This window comes from Microtus oregoni, unplaced genomic scaffold (genome assembly GCF_018167655.1).
Source record: "Microtus oregoni isolate MIOR12 unplaced genomic scaffold, Mior012 000006F_ref0000085, whole genome shotgun sequence".
Classification (NCBI taxonomy): Eukaryota; Metazoa; Chordata; class Mammalia; order Rodentia; family Cricetidae; genus Microtus; species Microtus oregoni.
In genome coordinates, this window is record NW_024543065.1 from 59,166,503 (window position 1) to 59,181,330 (window position 14,828).

The 14,828-nt window shown below is 41.7% G+C and overlaps 1 protein-coding gene and 1 long non-coding RNA gene across 2 annotated transcripts; both read left to right on the forward strand.

Annotated features, from left to right (window-relative positions):
- Window positions 1–5,708: 5,708 nt before the first annotated feature.
- Window positions 5,709–10,479, forward strand: LOC121449694 (TAF5-like RNA polymerase II p300/CBP-associated factor-associated factor 65 kDa subunit 5L). The gene is made up of 2 exons (XM_041654323.1): window positions 5,709–5,751; window positions 8,113–10,479. Exon 2 carries the CDS (start codon window positions 8,147–8,149, stop codon window positions 8,786–8,788), a length of 642 nt encoding a protein of 213 aa, XP_041510257.1. The 5' UTR covers window positions 5,709–5,751; window positions 8,113–8,146; the 3' UTR covers window positions 8,789–10,479.
- A 251-nt stretch (window positions 10,480–10,730) lies between these two features.
- On the forward strand, window positions 10,731–14,595 carry LOC121450182. Its single transcript, XR_005974559.1, has 3 exons — window positions 10,731–11,146; window positions 12,501–12,628; window positions 13,879–14,595. It is a non-coding gene; the product is annotated as an uncharacterized LOC121450182 (long non-coding RNA).
- The last annotated feature ends 233 nt before the right edge of the window (window positions 14,596–14,828 follow it).

Consider the following 14,828-nt stretch of genomic DNA (forward strand, 5'->3'; position numbering starts at 1 on the left):
TTCTTCCTTTTCACACATATTACTATATACAACATGTAATGCATGTTACTGTTTACCTCATGCATATGTACTCTGTTTTCTCTCAATTCAAATACAACAGAGGAAATGACATTTATTTTATTGGATCTTCATTTAGCCATGGCAACTACAACTCCTGGGATGCAGTAGAAACTCACCAAGCATTCTTTAAGCATGGTTTCCATAGTACTCCACTAATTGTCTATGAATTCTGGCAACTTTGTTGGGATATTCTCTTTTTTGTTTTGTTTTGGAGACAGGGTTTCTCTGTATAACAGCCTTGGCTGTACTGGTACTCTCCTTGCAGACCAGTTTGGTCCCAAACTCACAGAGATCTGCCAGCCTCTGCCTCCCAAGTACTGTACTACAAGCTACAACATTTTATAGTAAGTACTCAGCCATCTTTTCATGAAGCAACTCAACAGAGCCAAGGGTTTTGTTTGAGGCTTAACCAAGATGCAAGGCATGTTGGCATTATTGCCTTATGGAATAAAGTGGTTCTTTCTTGCTGTAAGATTTCTTACTATAGCTACTCCCCAGCTCAATCTCTCAATTTTTGTTTTTCTCAAATATTTAAATGTCAAAATCTTGAAGGTAGTCAAATTTCTTATTATTCTCTCGCTTCCCATATATCAGAGCCCTATGATCAAACTAAGGAGACTATCTCCTTATACATCTCAACAATAATGCTATCTCAGGACTGTATGAAGCATAATTGAATAAATAATTGTACTTATAGTTACTTTGCATTTTATAGTTGATTATTTAAAAAATATTTTCTCCTGATACAGATTATTTTAACTACACTACCAGTGAATAAAGAGGAACTTTCTAATGAAGAAAGCATCCTGGGATAGAGAGATGGTTAAGTGGTTAAGAGCATTGGTTGCTCTTCCAGAGGACAGGAGTTCAGTTCCCAATACCCACATGGCAGCGCACAACTGACTATAACTCCAGTTCCAGGGGATCTTGATGGGCTTATTCAGGCCATCAAGCAGGCATATGATTGTGGCTGCTCCTTTGCTTCTATGATCTTTCAACTGTTACCTCAATATCTGACTCTGGGTTTTTATTGATGAGATAAATTAGTATCACACTTCATCTGCCACCCAACTTTTGGGGCATGAATTCACAAAAAAGCCACTTGCTTGTGGCTTTTGCAGACACTGGCACAGCCTAGAGTTACACACAGCTAGAGTCATTGCCCTGCCATCCAGGTTTTTTCCCCCAAGGCCTCTGAACAAGTCTGTGGTTTATCTGTTGCAGCCTCTCTGTAGGAAACTGCACAGGTGCTTGGGCTCCAAATGCTGCCAGAGTTAGCCTTGCACCACCGGCCAGTTTTGGCTCCATGTATTTCTTCCCCATGATGCCCTGTGTGTGTTATCCAGACAGCAGGTTTCCTCTTCAAGTAGGCTGTGGGTTCTCTCTGGACCCCTCCTGGGGCTGCTGCCAAACTAGGTAGCTGCCTTGGCACCCACTCACGCTTCTACTGTTCTAGCAGCAACAGTCAGCCTCACAATGTAGGTGGAGGCTGCTTGTTCGTTCCCTGGCTACACAGACTCAAATAATGACACAGAAACTTTATTAATTACAACACTGTTTGGGCAATGACTCTAGCATATTCCTAACTAGCTCTTACATCTTAATTTAGCTCATTTTTATCAATCTGTGTATTGCCACGAGGCTGTGGCCTGCTGGTAAGGTTCCGGCAGTAACATCTTTCTCCTTTGCAGCTACATGGTGTCTCCCTTACTCTGCCCACTCTCTCTCTTTATCTCTGTTCGGATATCCTGCCTGGGTTCACTTTGCAAACCATTGACCAAAACAGCTTTATTCATCAAACAATAAAGCAACACATATACAGAAGGACATCCCACATCATCTCCCCTTTCCTGTCTAATTAAAAAAGAAAGGCTTTAACTTTATCATAGTAAAATTAGATATACAAAACAGTTATTAAGCAAGGATTATAGTTATGATATTTCTTTGTGAGTCTAAAGTTTTATGTTTAATTTACCTTTTATCATAACTAAGGAAAACTGTAGTTTTAACTATTTGTCTTTAACTCCATCAAAGACTCCAGAAGGATATAATATAATATTACCTAAGTAAACATGAAGTGTATTGTAAGCAACTTCCAAAACCCTAGAATTGACAGAGACATCTCGCTGCCTAAAGCTCTTTTGTAATGTTAGGGCATTCATCTTCAGCCTATAGACCCATAATATCTGGCAGACTTTTCAGTGAAGCAGGGAATTTGAAGAACTGTTGATGGAGGAAGGTCATTGGCTAATAAAGGAACTGCCTTGGCCCATTTTATTGGTTAGAAGATAGGTGGGAGGAGAAAACAGGACAGAACGCTGGGAAGAAGAGGAAGTGAGGTCAGAGTCTCAACAGCTCTCCTCTAGGGAGCAGACGCCTGAGAGAGACACCATGCCCTGCTCCCGGGCAGACACACGCCATGAAGCAAGCCGCCAGGTTAGATATGCTAAACCTTTCCCGGTAAGACCGGTGCTCACAGATTATTAGAGATGGGTTGATCGGGATGTGAGAATTAGCCTGTAAGGGCTAGGGCTAAAGGGCCAAGCAGTGATTAAATGAATACAGTTTGTGTGTTGTTATTTCGGGCATAAGCTAGCCGTGCGGGCAGCTGGGGTACTGGGGACGCAGCCCCGCCGCCGCCCCTATTTACTACAAACTGTTATGCTTTGTACTGGCAAAGTTCATCAGTTGCTTTCTTCTGTGTCCTGCAGACTGTCTGGCAGTTTCTTCTGTGAAACAGGAAATCTGAAGGACCTTTTGGAAAGTTCCACAGCCACTTTTAAATGGGTCCTGTATGTCCAGTTCATACAGCAAACCATAAAACAGTCCAGGCAATAGCAGTTTCTTGCCCAAATAGCTACCAAACTCCATAAGAAGCCTCTTCAGTGCCCATCATGCTCTTGAAGTAACTGGTGCTTCCAGGAGAAGACATATCTCATTGTTGAGAAAAGTCTAAGTTCTTAAAACATTTTAAATAACATATTCTGTAGGTCTTTGAAAAGTGTTGAAGATTATCTATCAAACTGAAATATATCTCTGTATATCTAGAAAATCTAACTCACATGACTACAAATTTGACTATATAAATGACAGTCTATTAATATGTAATTTTAAATTATACATTACATTTGTTTGGTTTTCTTGAAATATGGTTTCTCTGTAGATTTGGAGCCCGTCCTGGAACTAGCTCTTATAGACCAGGCTGACCTCAAACTCACAGAGATCTACCTGCCTCTGCCTCCCGAGTGCTAAGATTAAAAGTATGTACCACCACTGCCTGGCTTATACATTACATTTTAAAATGAGCTGCACAAACACAATATCTTAAACAAGAGTTAAAATACATATACACGGTATAGTAAAATTGACCTTAAATCTGTATCAATAGACCAAGATCCATACCAATGCAAAGTATTCATCTCTATATCATATCCCCTCTTAAATAAAAACAAACAATTATAAACAACCATTTTGGGAATTTGAGCATTGTTTTCTCCAATGTTTGTTGGGGGATGTGTTTTTTAGGGTTCACAGAGACATTTCAAGAAGTCTTGTTCCATAAAACCACATTAGCCTTCTGAAGGAATCCACAGGTTCTCATATTCTGTGGAAACAAAAGCAGAATCTCTTTTCCAAAGCAACATATCCTTAGACTCAAATTTGAAGTCAAGATACCTTAAAATATATATGTTGGTTTAGCTTAGCAGCCCATAAAATGAAATGTCTCTCTGTAGTTAACTCATTCACAGTAAAAAATTCAAAGAAAACAGAGTAGTATATATAATTCAGACTGTCTGTGTATATTCCATTTTTATGTGCCTTATTTTTCCTACTCTATTACTTTTTCTACAAGTTTAATGTATATTTTATTATCTCTACTCCTTTAATCTATGACTGTACTCTTTTATAACAGTCTATACTCTTTTTGCTCTCTCTCAAGCCTACATACACTTTTTAAACCCATTGTGTCACCTTTAGAGGTTTATTTTTGTCAGAATCTATCATTATTGCATATCTGTAATCATTTTCTGGCCATTTGAACCTTTTTTTAAATGCTAAGCATGTGTGACTAGGACCAACTCCGTGGCCCTGCCTGTTTGCTTCACCCTATCCAACATGCCAGAGGCATGTTCATCACCTCTGCGAGTCATGTTCACCACCCCAACTCCAGGGACACAGCATGTCTATGCTGACATTAAGCAATTAGTAGCAATCTGCTCACAAACCCCATTTAAGTGCAGGACCTCCCAAAAGAGCCAGAGTTTGTGCTACCAGCACCAACCAGGAAGCCACAACTTATTAAAGAATATGCACAATTTTTTTTTTTTTTGGTTTTTCGAGACAGGGTTTCTCTGTGGTTTTGGAGCCTGTCCTGGAACTAGCTCTTGTAGACCAGGCTGGTCTCGAACTCCCAGAGATCCGCCTGCCTCTGCCTCCCGAGTGCTGGGATTAAAGGCGTGCGCCACCACCGCCCGGCCAATATGCACAATTTTTGTGGCTAATGTTGAGTCAGGAAGACATTCGTTTTTCTTTTTTTCTTTTCCTTTTTTTTTTAGTTGAGGTAAACATGTTTTTTAATCCAACCTTAATTAATATTAATGCCCAGTTCACACATTCCACATCCTGCAGTAAATCTATGTATCCAGATAGATAGATAGATAGACAGACAGACAGACAGATAGACACATAGATAGATACATAGATAGATGCTTTTGTATGTAGGCTGCAGAATATCTTCTTTTTTGGTAATTTTTCCTTTTTTTCTTTAGTAAAAATTTCCACCTCCTTCACTCCTCTCATTTTCCTCCCCTTCCCCCCACTCCCCCTCCTCCTCCCTCTCCAGTCCTAAGAGAAGTCAAGGTACCCTGCCCTGTGGGAGGTCCAAGGCCCTCCCCCCTCCATCCAGGTCTAGGAAGATGTGCATCCAAACAGACTAGGCTACCAAAAAGCCAGTACATGCAGTAGAATCAAAACCCAGTGCCATTATCATTGGCTTCTCAGTCAGCCCCCATTATCAGCCACATTCAGAGAGTCCAGATTGATCACATGCTTGTTCAGTCCCAGTCCAGCTGGCCTTGGTGAGCTCCCATTATATCAGTCACACTGTCTCAGTGGGTGGACACACCCCTCGTGGTCCTGACTTCCTTGCTCATCTTCTCCCTCCTTCTGCTCTTCATCTGGACCTTGGGAGCTCAGTCCAGTGTTCCAATGTGGGTCTTTGTATCTATTTCCATCCATTGCCGGATGAAGGTTCTATGGTGATATTCAAGATATTCATCAGTGTGGCAATGGGATAAGGTCAGTTCAGGCACCCTCTCCTCTGCTGCACAAGGACCTAGCTGGGGACATCCCTATGGACACCTGGGATCCCCTCTAGAGCCAAGTCTCTTGCCAACCCTAAAATGGCTCCCTTAATTAAGATATCCTCTTCCCTGCTCCCATATCCACCCTTCCTTCATTTCAACCATCCCACTCCCCCAAGCCCTCCCCAATTCTTCCCTTCTCCCTTCTCTTTCCCCCTCTCCCCTTCCCCCACCCCACTTCTGACTGTTGCCTGGCTATCTTGTCTATTTCTAATTTCCAAGAGGATAAATATGTGTTTTTCTTTGGGTCCACCTTATTATTTAGCTTCTCTAGGATCACAAACTATATCCTCAATGCCATTTGTTTATGGCTAGAATCCACTAATGAGTGAGTACATACCATATTCATCTTTTTGGGTCTGGGTTATCTTACTCAGTAAAGTGTTTTCTATTTCCATCCATTTGCATGCAAAATTCAAGATGTCATTGTTTTTTAATGCTGAGTAGAATTCTAATGTGTATGTTGCCACACCTTCTTTATTCATTCTTCTATTGAGGGGCACCTAGGTTGTTTCCAGGTTCTGGGTATTACAAATAGTGCTGCTATGAGCATAGTTGAACAAATGCTTTTGTAGTATGATTGGGCATTTCTTCTGTATATTCTCAAGAGTGGAATTGCTGGATCCTGAGGTAGGTTGACTCCCAGTTTCCTGAGAAACCACCACACTGATTTCCAAAATGGTTGCACAAGTTTGCATTCCCACCAGCAATGGATGAGGGTACCCCTTCCTCCACATCCTCTCCAGCAAAGGCTATCATTAGTGTTTTTTATTTTAGCCATTCTGACAGGTGTAAGACAGGTATACCACACAATCCTACAGGAGAAATAGGTATAGAAAGGTCTATGCTTCATAAATAGAAAGAGGTAATAAAGACCATAATAGATAGATTTAATAATGCTTTATTAGTTTTAAATTTTCTAAATGCTAATGAGAAAGAAAGGACAGCTATGGAGACACGTTGGATAATGGAAAAAACTACTGAATTGAATCAGCCTATATACTTTGATGATGTGTTGACCTCAAATAGAAACCAGGATATGTGTTACATCGGGGAAGAGGTTTTGCTTTTGTTTCTACAGTAGAAGAAATGCTGGGGATTCCCTCAAAATTGATAAAGATGAGATTTGAACAAGAGAGACCTTTGATTAGAAGAGTTCATCAGCCAGTGTGACCATTCAATTTAAACTAACTCATTAGACTAACAAATGCTTTTCATCTGGTTGGCTAAAACTTGCCAAAAGGGAAATTCCCCAAAGTTGGGGTTGGAGCAGGGATTTGGATTTGTTTTTCCAGGAGAATGAAGGCATCCAATTAAAGAATCTGAAGACCACTGGACAAATGACACATTCAGAGTAATAAAACAAATCATCCAGAAAAAAATAACCCAAGACAAAGAGTAAATTGGCCCATATGTGTATCACATTTCCAACAGGACAGCATTTATAAATCATCCCAAATGCTTGTTTCTGCTGTTCTGTACAGACATATAATATAAATGGTCTTTTTGTACTTCTAGTTCAATTAAAAATTAAGCCTGACTTTAGAATGGGTCAGTGGGTCTCCTCTTCTCTAAACGCAAGTGTGCTTGTTAAAGGACAATCCCAAATCTCTGTTTCATGTCAGAAGATTTACCTAATATGAAACAGAAGAAAAACCAAAATTAAAGGACTATTCTATTGCCGCTAGTCTCATAATCCTTTGCTTTTATTTTTACTCTTTAATACTTTTTTAATGTATAAATATTATCTAAAACGAATAAGGTTCAATATGTATTTTTAACTTTTGGTCATGATATTAATGGTCTTCTAGAATACTAATTCTAGACAAAGGCTTCCTCTAGATTCCTGTACAAGATTTCAGGTTGGAGTCTCTAACATGTAGCTAAGAATTAAGTTTTTATACTCTGGGTGAACATAATAAATTATTGTCCTTGAACCTCTAAGAGATCTGCTGCATGTGACATTAGAATGTTCAAGTTCTGCAGTCACCCATGACCATGCCCATCAGTGACATTCGAAGTCAGAAGCCATCCAAAAAGATGATAAGGCCCCACAACGATGATTACACCTGGATTATCATAATATTACTAAGCTGACAAACACTCAAAGATTGGTTAAGAACTCCAAACTGCTCAGGACATTTTCCAGGTGGCTAGCTGAGTTGGTTCAGCCTTACAGACTACTCTAGCCAGGACTTGAAATAAGCCCTGCATTTTCCCATTACAAAGAGACTGAACAACAAATGATAAACTAGTTCTCCCAAGACATGACAATTATCCCAGTTTTATTAAGAGTCCCCAAAATATGCCATCACCCCCAGACAACAGGAAGTAATTTTAAGAATATGACACCCACATTCCTAACAGGTGCAGTGGGTGAGTTTTGGTTGTTCACTAGGTTATGGATATTTGTCATCATTTAGGGGGATCAGTTACAAGTTGTTATTGGTAATGGTCAGGAGAATTCTGAACAAAGGAGATTGGATTCAGAAATCTTATTCTACAAAGAAATGAGAGGGGATGTAGAAATAGGTTAAAAGTATAGATTATTGTATCTACTTTTAAATCAAAAATTGTAACTTCTACTTTTAAATATTTTACATTTGGTTTGAATTTTTGTATATTGATTTGTATATATATATATTTGAGTTCATTTTTCTTATACTATATGTATGTTTCTACTCTTAAGATATGTTTTTAGCTTCTATCGCCACTCCCACAGAATGTTCCTACAAAATGCAAGTCAGAAGGACATCATTGAGCAGCTGCAAACCACGCAGGCCATTCAGGACATTCTGTCAAACTTCCAACTTCGTGCATCCCTGGACAATAAGTACGTGGTCTATCTCCAGGAAGATAGCTACAACTACCTTATCCACTACCTCCAAAGCGATAACAACACTTCCCTATGCAAGGTGCTTGCTGTGCACACTCACCTGGACGTGCAGCCTGCCAAGAGGACAGACTACCAGCTGTATGCCAGTGGTGGCTCCTCGCGCAGTGAGAGCAGCAGCCTGGAACCACCAGATGTGCCCAACCCTACTCTGCAGAATGAGGCTGCCCTGGAAGACTTGCAGGAAAGTATCAAGCGAGTCAAGGATGGACCTCCTTCCCTCACCACCATCTGCTTCTATGACTTCTATAACACAGAGCAGCTGCTGAATACGGCAGAGATCTCCTCTGATAACAAACTTCTGGCTGCTGGATTTGATAATTCCTGCATAAAGCTCTGGAGCTTGCGGTCCAAAAAGCTGAAATCAGAGCCCAACCTTGTGGACACATCTCATATCCGGCTAGCCTGTGACACTTTGGAGGAGGGGGAGAATGAGGAAGACAGTACAGGCATACAGATGAAGATCCTGTGAGGACACTGTGGCCCAGTATACAGCACACGGTTCCTCACAGACAACTCGGGGCAGCTCTCTTGTTCTGAAGATATATCCGTCAGGTACTGGTACCTGGTGAGCTTCACCAACACTGCTCTATCAGAAACATGCCTACCCTGTGTGGGACGTGGACATCAGCCCCTGTAGCCTGTATTTGGCAGTGGGTCCCATGACCTTATCATCAGGCTGTGATCCTTTGATCGGACGTACCCACTGAGGATATATTCAGGACACCTGACTGACGTGGACTGTGTCAAATTCCATCCCAACTCAAACTACTACAGGTTCCACTGACAAAACTGTCTGGCTGTGAAGTGCCCACCAGGGGAACTCAGTGCAGCTCTTCACAGGTGACCGAGGTCCCGTGCTCTCCCTTTCCTTCTCTCCCAACGGTAAGTACTTGGCATCCACTGGTGAGGACCAGCGGTTAAAGCTGTGGGACTTGACCTCTGGAACACTATTTTTTAAAGAACTGAGAGGCCACACAGACAGTATCACCAGTCTGGCCTTTAGCACAGACAGTGGCCTGGTTGCCTCTGCCTCCATGAACAACTTTGTGCATGTGTCTGAAACATCAGAAGCACATCCTGCAATATGCCTGCTAATGGCTCTTCAGGTGAACTTGTGGGCGTGTACCTTGAACAGATGAGCATCATCCCGAGTGTACAGTTCATGGCCTGCGATGACTGGAATCACACAAGAGAATCAAGAACATTAAGTTTTTATTCAGGCAGCAGACTGGGTGGGGCTGGGACTGGTCACAGTCCAGGACTTGCTAAAACTGAACCAGTGATTTCAAAAGAGCCCTCCCCTACCCTACACTTACCCAACACAGTCCTGGTGCAGAAGACTCCAGGTGAGAGCTGGACGCTCGGCTTGAGGCCTCCTGGCTGTGTGCAGGCGCCTTGCTTAGCGTCTGTCTCTCCCATTGGGGTTACTGGAGCAGTTGCAGAACTCCCCTGTAGCAGCTGTAGACAGTGGCTCCTGTGGCTTCTCAAGGAAAATGGGGCCAGGAGCTAGGAAAGGAAGGGATGATCTCACAGCCTTCATTTCCATAATGATAGAACCAAGACTTTTATTATTTATTATTATTATTATCATCATCATCATCATCATTGAGAAGAGGAAACCTAGCACTGGCAGAGGTGTCTCTGCTTGTATCTGCAGGTTTAACTCCTGGCACTGGCTGTGATACTTGGAATGTTGAGGTTCAGGGAACTCAGGCTTTGGTAGCCTCGTGTATCAGGAAAAGGGGGCAGCATATAATGTGCTTCTGCAAGCAGGCAGACAGCTGAGCTGAACATGGGCTCCTGCACTGGAGGGAGGGAAGACTCTTTTATTGCCTGCACTTCTGTCAGGACTTCTCTACCCTAGAGAGAAGTGCTGTAGTGGGCAGAGTGTGGACCTCAGCACTTGAATTGGTTGTCCAAGGTTCCATCCTTAGTTAGCATCATGAACAAAATTATGATAAAGAGTAATTTTGAATAGGCCACCGGATAGACTTCAGAATACTGATGACTGTTTATTCTGGGATGTGACTTTCTGATGTCTTTCTTCCTCTGATCTGCTTCCACCCTCACTGCAGTTCCAGTGCAGTGAACAGGAGCGAATCATGAGTGCACACTCACAAGTATTAAACATGCTCTAAGGACAGAGGACGTTCTGATGGTGTGGACAGGATTAAATATTTCTTTTTCCTGAAAAGAGTTATTTTGTATTATGTTTTCTATTAAAATGTATTTAGTTTCAAAAATATTTTTCTATATTAATACAAATTTAAAGTTACTTTTCTTAGAAAAGACTGTATGTATGTTTCTACTGCTATTCATGGAATAGTACTTATATAGCTCATTTAACAATGTAAATTTCTAGTTCTTAAAAGTTATTACCACAAGCTAGATAGGATAATATAAAAATGCATTTTAATTGTCAGTCTGCTACTACAACAAATTTGGAGTCATGTTAGGTGTGGTATCAAGGTCAAGCAAAATATATTTTAGACAGACAAGCAGTCTGCAAACAGTTGAGAGATCTACAGAATATGGCATTTAAAATGTTTTAATAATATATGGTTGTTTTGTTTTGTTTTTAAGACAACGAAACATGTCTCTTTTGTCAGCACCAATCTACTTCAGAGAAGATGGTTAGCAACAATGAAACTCCACATCGTGTTTACTTTTTTGTGGCAAAGCTAGCCACTGGGCAAGATACTGCCCTTTCCTCAACTGCTGCCAGTATACTGTCCAAATTGAACAAGCAGGAAACAAAAGAAAATGACAACTGAACTTTGCCAAGATAAAGTGGGGCAGTCCTTCAAAAATCCTGCTTTACAGAAAGGTGTGTCAGATATACTAGACCTGTAGGCAAGAGTTGGAAGCACCAAGGTTGCAGAGAAACCTTGGGGGACTGTCCAGGCAGCCAGCTGTTTCTGTCATTTCTTAGTTTTGGAAGTTCTTTGCTCTGCCCTTCCTGTTTACTCAGGTAATTTATATCTTTCTCAGGTCTCTCAGGGAGTTGAAGCCTGCACAGTTATTCTTACAGTTTTCATTGTTACCAAACTCAGAAAAAAATTCTCACAAAAGATGTGTAAAATGTGTGAGGTTCAGAGACATAAAATGATGCTTTTGGATTGGTAATACAAGTTAGGATAGAAAGTATATTAGGTACAACACTTTAGCCTCACCAAGACAGGGTAGATAATGGAGTATTTTCTCTGAATTTGTCAAATGCTAATGGACTAGACATTGTTACTATAATTACTGCCTGTTTATATTTATTTATTGTTATTGTACTAACTGCATGTAATTTTTCTATGTTACTTAAAACCTTTATTACTAAGACAAAAAGGAGTAAATATTGTGTGATGTTTTGCTTCTGTTCTGACAAATAAAGCTTGCTTGGAGTCAGAGGTTAGAGCTAGCCACTAGTTAACCATAGGGGTCTGGAGGTCTGTACTGAAAGGAAATGGGAAGTGAACAGGTTGGGCAGAGACAGGATCTCCGCCTTTTTGTTTGAAGGAATGGAAGAGATAGGAAGTCACTGACAGTGCTACTTTGCTTCTCTGACCTTTCAGTTTTATACCCTGACATCTGACTTGTGGTTTTTATTTATAAGATTAATTCGGTTTGTGCTTTAATTAGGTATGTACTACCTGTTAGTAGATATAGAAGGCTGAGGTTGAAGCTAGGAACAAGGTAAAAACTCCCACTAGTACTGTGCACAAAAAACAGGTCTAATATAGAATGGCATCCATGGTTCCATGGCCTAAGTACACAGGATGCCTTTGGGTTGAGCCACAAGGTTGTTGTGGCATGGGAGATGAAAGAAATGGGAAAGAGTTGATGTTTCTTGAAGGGGGTGTGAACTCATATTCCCAGAACGGAGAGAAAACAAGAAAGTCTGGATTTGTGTAGGCACAGAAAAAGAGATTGGGATTGTAGGCAAGTCAAGGATTGGGATGTAACCTTTATATTAGACCCACTGCTTAGATGGCATTAATCTGCTCAGGTAGCTTACTAGATGTGGGTGACGGGATGACCAATGAGAGAAGGAAGCATAGGCAGCTGTGCACCAGCTTCATGTTCTCCTGTGACATAAACAAGCACACAGTGGGATAGGTAGCTGATTTTCAGTCTTTGGAAGACTGAGAGTAGAGCATCTATGTAAGGCCACTGTTTTCTCTCACATCAAGGTGGAGCAGTGCGACCTTGAGGATATGGCCATGGACTTTTCCTGAGAAGAATGGAAGCTTCTGGATGAGCACAGAGACTTCTGCACCATGATGCAATGCTGGATAACTTTGCCTTGCAGCCAGACTGAGTCAGTTCCTTCCATTTCCTCTACCCTCCCCCGCATGAACATTCCTGCTTTCTCAGGAGCTACTCTGCTTCTCATGGTCATCTATAGATCCTACTTCCTTCTTGTTTGTCTTGCATAGGTGCTGTGGTGGGGAAATGGGCTGAGTACTTGCTTATCTCATTTGACTCCTCTGCCTAGGACCCAGGAACCTGTCAGGGAATGATACATGATAGGACTCTTTCAAAATGCCAGAGATCCAACCAGGCAGTTTTTTCCTTCATTCTGGCAGAACCACTGACTGAAACTGTTCCTCCTGCCCGCATCTGCCACTCCCCCACCTGCTGACATTTTTGTCTTACCTGATTTGGGAGACCAATGGGCTCTCCCTCATCTTCTCTCTCTCCAGTACATGCTAGGCAAGTGTTCTCTGCTGAGCTGCATCCCCAGCCCCGAAAGATGCCTTCTCATAGCTGGTTTCCTGTCTAATGCTCTGTAGGAGTAGGGTCACCCTGTGCTGCTACTGTTTGCTTTACCTTCATTATCTTCTTAATAGGACCTGTGCCTTCCAGGATTCATGTACTTGTCCAGCTGGAGGAACAAGCCTGGGTGACTGAAGGGGAAGATGTGACCCCAGATCTAGCAAGACAGCCCTGGAGGAGGGCTAGCTCTGGAAAGAGAAGAGTGAGGGACATTGTATGTCAGGGCTGGCTTGTGATTGGTACCAGGAATCTCCCCCCTGCATTAGTGTTTCTCACCAAGGACAGGAACCATGACTCATTCCATTCATTCAGCACCCATTCCTTATTTTGTGTTGATGTGCAAGGCCAGCTCTGGCTTTTGGCTTGGTGTGAACCAAACCTCTCAGGTCAATTCCTTTCATGGCTCCATCTGCAGTGTTTCTCTCACAATGAACTACCTACTCAGTGTGGTATGGATGCCTATGTAGTCTGTGGGCCTGTTCTGGGTTGCCATTTCATTTCCTGGGTGTGATGGACCCTAGCATCTCATCAGTGCTCACACCCTCACCAACAGAAAAGCCTTGCTGAAAGCCATCTGCAGAGACGTGAGTCAGAGGCTGCCTGTCCTTCCAGAAACTTTAATCACAGAGCTTTTGTCTTTAGTCATTAATACAGAACTTTTCTCACAGAACTTTTGCCATTATCTATTAAAGAGTATCATGTACAGATTCTTAGATTTGTTAGACATGCATTTTTAGTGGGGCCATTTTTTCCAATGAAATTTTCATTTCCTTCGATATTTTTTATTTTCAGGTTTCTGGTTTCGAGTGGAAACTGAGGAGGCATATTTTCGAAGAGGATCCAAAGTCAAGGTTACCACAGCTGATTCAATCATCCAAAAAAAACTAACCTTGTGGGATGTGTGGCATAGTCATGAAACATCTTGTTCTGCAGGCTGAACAGCAGGGTTACATTCCCAACACAGACTGCATACGTGTGGGACATGTGGAAGGCAATTCTCCTTCAGGGTAAAAACCTCCCAACACCAACACAGTGGAAGGAAAGGTCTCAGTGATGACAGGGACGAGGATCCCTTTGTTAAGAACCACACAGTCTGCAGTGCAGAAATCCCTTAGCTATGTGAAGAGAGTAGGGGAAAACTCAGGCCTTCTCCAGCATGAGATCAGAAGGAGCTTACCTGTACACTATGGATGCTGGGGGCCCTCTCAGTGGAGGTGGACATTGCAGATGCAGTGAATGTAAGAACCATTCAGCCAGAAAAATGGGCTTCCCGAGCACCAGAGTATCCAGACTACAGAACGGCCCTATAAGTGCCCTGAATGTGAGAAACGTTCATCAGACGGTGCCATCATGCCAGGGATAAGAAAGCTCAAACTGGAACAAACTATTTTATTGCCACTAATCTCATAATTCTTTTCTTTTATTTTCAAGGCTTTTTAAAATATAAATATTACTTCAAAATTATAAGATTAATGCATATGTGTATGTATGTACATAAAGTTTTGTAGGGTAAAAGAGACAACTGGAGCAGGTAAGCCAGCAAATCATTTAGCATCCTGACTCTGAACCCAGAGTCAGGAAAAGAAACACACCCTAGATATGATACCTGAGCCATGGAAAGAAACATCTTTATTCCTGGGCTCAGGACTAAAAAAAAAAACATGTCCTGCTTCTGAAGCCAATGTCAAAGAAAGACTTTGTCCATAGAATTAGAGTCAGTGAAATATATATGTTCTGGTCCT

What these genes read in the sequence shown, in the direction of transcription:
- LOC121449694 (XM_041654323.1), top strand. Translation starts at nt 8,147, where the DNA reads ATGTTCCTACAAAATGCAAGTCAGAAGGACATCATTGAGCAGCTGCAA.